This window comes from Aplysia californica, unplaced genomic scaffold (genome assembly GCF_000002075.1).
Source record: "Aplysia californica isolate F4 #8 unplaced genomic scaffold, AplCal3.0 scaffold00003, whole genome shotgun sequence".
NCBI lineage: Eukaryota > Metazoa > Mollusca > Gastropoda > Aplysiida > Aplysiidae > Aplysia > Aplysia californica.
Window position 1 is genome coordinate 3583837 of NW_004797273.1, and position 1503 is coordinate 3585339.

The following is a 1503-nucleotide window of genomic DNA, read 5'->3' on the forward strand; positions in this document are numbered from 1 at the left end:
ATAAAGACTTCTCTGTTGACATCCACCCCTACGCGCTCATATGACCTTATACAGTTGCGAGCACCGCAAAACCTCTACTAAAGCAAAAAAAGAGACAGACGTCTTTACTGAGCCTACCCATTTCCTATGCAACCCCCTCCGCTCTCCTTCATTCTGACCACATTAAACATTATTTAGTTCAATAACTTGGAGTGTTGCACCAGACTCAGTAGGATCTGTTATTAAGATTGTTTAGAGCAAGAATTGATGGATTCACAGAAAAGCTCCAATACAGATCGGTTACCACACTTCCTTGCACCTATACTGAACAAAGTGTGCAAACTCAACCTTAATGATCTGTCCTCTGCAAAACCACTAAGCCACACTGAAATGGGTCTCTCTTTGTAATCACTCAAGACTAAAACATTCCCAAAGTTCAAGACATCCATAGCTATAGTGCGGTCAAAAATTCGTGGCGCAACTTATCCTCAATATCTTTATAACACTTAGGTGACTCAATGTCACCCATACTTTGCACTGCAGTTTGTCTCAATTTGTCTTAATTTAATCATATTTTTCCACAACAAGTGAGGCTAGACTTAAAAACCTTTCTTCATAAATTTATTAGAAAAAAAAACAATGACGGAATTGCTTTTAAAAGCGATATCGTCCCAGCTGTAAACTTTTAAAAATCAGCAGAAGCCTCCCGCTAGGATTTTTTTTGTTAGTATTTATTTAGGAACTTTCTAGAACAGAACCAACAGGTCTTTGCAAAAATATTGATATATTAAGACAAATTGAAACAAGTCTCTGAGCAAAGCTGGAGAGTTTATGTTCGATAGTTGGGGAGATACGTTGTATTTGACAATAAGTTGCACCATGAATTTATGACCGCACTATAGTGCAGAAACATCTTGGAACGATCACACAAAATGAAAACCAGCTTCCACCCCCCCCCCCCCCTTCACCTTCCACCCTCCTAATTAAAGAAGAAGAAGAAGAAGAAGAAGAAGAAGAAGAAGAAGAAGAAGAAGAAGAAGAAGAAGAAGAAGAAGAAGAAGAAGAAGAAGAAGAAGAAGAAGAAGAAGAAGAAGAAAAAGAAGAAGAAGAAGAAGAAGAAGAAGAAGAAGAAGAAGAAGAAGAAGAAGAAGAAGAAGAAGAAGAAGAAGAAGGAGGAGGAGGAGGAGGAGGAGGAGGAGGAGGAGGAGGAGGAGGAGGAGGAAGAGGAGGAGTAGGATGGGGAGGAGGAGGATGGGGAGGTAGGAGGAAGGGGGGGGGGGTAGGAACTGTCCTGCAATAAAAGAATTATGCCGAAGCCTTCAGTGTACGAATTCGGACACGTTCAGATTTTAACGCGTCGGTTTCGTATAGACTAGATCTATGTACGCCAGAGTATTTAGCATATTTCTCTAAGTTGTCGAAAAGTTTACACAGATTTTGATCACGATATTTTTCTGGAGCACAACTGTACCCATGTCAGAGGAAAATGACCCTTAATAAGAATATAAGTGTAGCAGTGTAGCC

At 40.1% G+C, this 1503-nt stretch overlaps 1 protein-coding gene across 1 annotated transcript in view; it reads left to right on the forward strand.

Annotated features, from left to right (window-relative positions):
- LOC101856140 (cartilage matrix protein) overlaps nucleotides 1-387 on the forward strand; it is a 2169-nt gene extending 1782 nt beyond the window's left edge. The window contains exon 2 of the mRNA XM_013079525.2: nucleotides 259-387. Coding sequence (XP_012934979.2) covers nucleotides 259-387 — 129 coding nt within the window. The remainder of the gene's footprint in view (nucleotides 1-258) is intronic.
- Nucleotides 388-1503: the final 1116 nt, after the last annotated feature.